At 55.1% G+C, this 2,225-nt stretch overlaps 1 protein-coding gene across 1 annotated transcript; it reads left to right on the top strand.

The window, feature by feature from the left end:
* The first annotated feature begins 74 nt into the window (after positions 1-74).
* On the top strand, positions 75-2,069 carry LOC112344051 (putative pentatricopeptide repeat-containing protein At3g01580). Its single transcript, XM_024668175.1, has one exon. It carries the CDS (start codon positions 75-77, stop codon positions 2,067-2,069), a length of 1,995 nt encoding a protein of 664 aa, XP_024523943.1.
* Positions 2,070-2,225: the final 156 nt, after the last annotated feature.

Below are 2,225 nucleotides of genomic sequence, written 5' to 3' on the forward strand. Positions count from 1 at the left end.
CTGTAGAAACCGGTGACCATCTCGAAGCGTTCGTCGCAAACTCTCTTGTCAGGATGTTCGCAAAGTGTGGCAGCATGGCCGACGCTCGTCACGTCTTCGACAAGCTTCCACTGCCCGATGTAGCGTCGCAAAACGCACTGATTCAAGGCTACGCGGAGAACGGACAGGGTGAAGTTGCCTTGGAGCTCTTCGAAAGCTTGCGGCAGCGTAGCTACAGGCCGAGTTCCCGTAGCTTTGTCGCTGTTCTCAAGGCTTGCATCGATCTAGCAGCGAAAGAGGAGGCCAAACTGGTCGATGGAAGGCCCGTGAAGTCGGACAGTCTCGGAAAAGGAGTGGAGATCCATGTTCTCGCAGGAAAACTCGGTTGTCTCGGCAGCATCTTCGTGCTAAACAGCCTGATCAGCTTCTACGCGAAGTGTGGCAGCATGGTGGACGCTCGCAGGGTGTTCGACGGCATGAAGCAGCGAGATATAGTCTCCTGGACGAGTTTGATGCTCGGCTACGTTGAAAGTGGAGAGCCAGAGACGGGGCTGGATCTGTTCGCAGCGTTGCTAGCCCAACGAGACTGTGATCCGGACGCTACAACCTTCGTGGCTGCTCTCAATGCTTGCACTGCTCTGGCGGCGAAAGAAGATGGCAGACTTGTCGATGGAAGAGTTCTGAGACTTAAGTCGCTGGAGCAGGGAATGGCGATTCACTGCGAAGCTCGGAAGCTCGGCTATGATCTCCACAGCGTCTTCGTGGTGAACAGCTTGATCAACATGTACGCCAAGTGTGGAGGCTCGCTGGACGCTCGTAAAGTCTTTGACAGTATGACGCACCACGACGTTGTCTCCTGGAATTCTTTGATACTGGGCCTTGTCGAGAACTCTCAAGGTGGACTGGCTTTGGATCTGTTTCCCTGCTCGAGCTGCCCTGCTCAAACTCTCAGCTTCGTGATCGCCCTCAAGGCCTGTAGCTGCGTTGCTGCCAGTGAGGATGGAGAACTTGTCGATGATAAGATGGTGAAAGTCGAAGCTCTGGCGAAGGGGATGGAGATCCACTCTCGAGCACGAAAGCTGGGCCACGAGTCGGAGATTCTCGTCGCAAACGCGCTGGTTGACATGTACGCGAAGTGCGGAAGCTTGGAGGACGCTCGCGGGATTTTCAACCGGATGCCGCTGCACAGCCTTGTTTCCTGGACGAGTTTGATGCTCGGGTACGCGGAGAATGGCGATGCTGACCAAGCGCTGGAACTCTTCGCCTTGGTGCGAGCTCGAGGCTGCGACGTGCGGGCATATCTCGCGGCGCTGAAAGCTTGCGGGACTGTGGTGTCGCTGGACCTCGCAAGAGCCATCCATGAAGACATCACTCGAGCCGGACTGGAGAATTCTCTGGCTCTGGACACCGGCCTGGTCGACGTTTACGCCAAGTGTGGAAGCTTGGATTCTGCTCGTCGAGTTTTCGATGCTGTAGCCTCGAAAGACTCGGTGACTTGGACAGCGCTCGTAGCGGGCTATGGCAGACAAGGTGACACAAGCCGGGTCTTCGAGTTCTTTCACAGGATGCAAGACGAGGGACTTCGGCCAAACGCTGTGACTTTCCTGTGTCTTCTCACTGCCTGTAGCCATGGTGGGCTTGTCGAGACGGGGAAGAGCTACTTCCAGGCGATGGAGCCCAGATATGGTCTTGTTCCTGGTATCGAGCACTACCACTGCATGCTGGACATGCTTGGTCGCGCCAACGAGCTCGAGAGTGCCGTGGAGATGGCGAGAAGGATGCCTTTCAAGCCAAACCCGGTGACTTGGATCACCATCCTGGGAGCCTGTCACAAGTGGAAGAACGTCGCGGTGGGAAGGATTGCGTTTGACGCGCTGGTGGAGCTGGAAGTCGGCGAAGGAGCCGTGTACACGCTCATGTCCAGCATCTATGGAGCTCGAGGGATGTGGGAAGAACAGGCTCGAGTGCTGGAGGCCATGAGAAGAGCTCGAAAGAAACCGAGACGGCGATGGTGGTCGGACCAAATGGAAAGGATTATCGGTGGCGATTCTTGTCAAGCTCGCTGTTTGTCTGGAAAATCAAATTTTTAGCTGAGAGTGTATCCAAGTAGTTGCTGGAAAAGTCTAGAGCTTGAGGAAGAAGAAAAAGAGCATCACGTAGCGGGCAATAGCCGTAACGCGCTAAACTCGTGTAGGAAAATCTTTTATTTGGGCCAATCCAGGAAAGTAGCACCTGAGAGAGACATA

Source organism: Selaginella moellendorffii, unplaced genomic scaffold (genome assembly GCF_000143415.4).
Source record: "Selaginella moellendorffii unplaced genomic scaffold, v1.0 SELMOscaffold_516, whole genome shotgun sequence".
Lineage (NCBI taxonomy): Eukaryota > Viridiplantae > Streptophyta > Lycopodiopsida > Selaginellales > Selaginellaceae > Selaginella > Selaginella moellendorffii.

What these genes read in the sequence shown, in the direction of transcription:
- LOC112344051 (XM_024668175.1), top strand. Translation starts at nt 75, where the DNA reads ATGGCCGACGCTCGTCACGTCTTCGACAAGCTTCCACTGCCCGATGTA.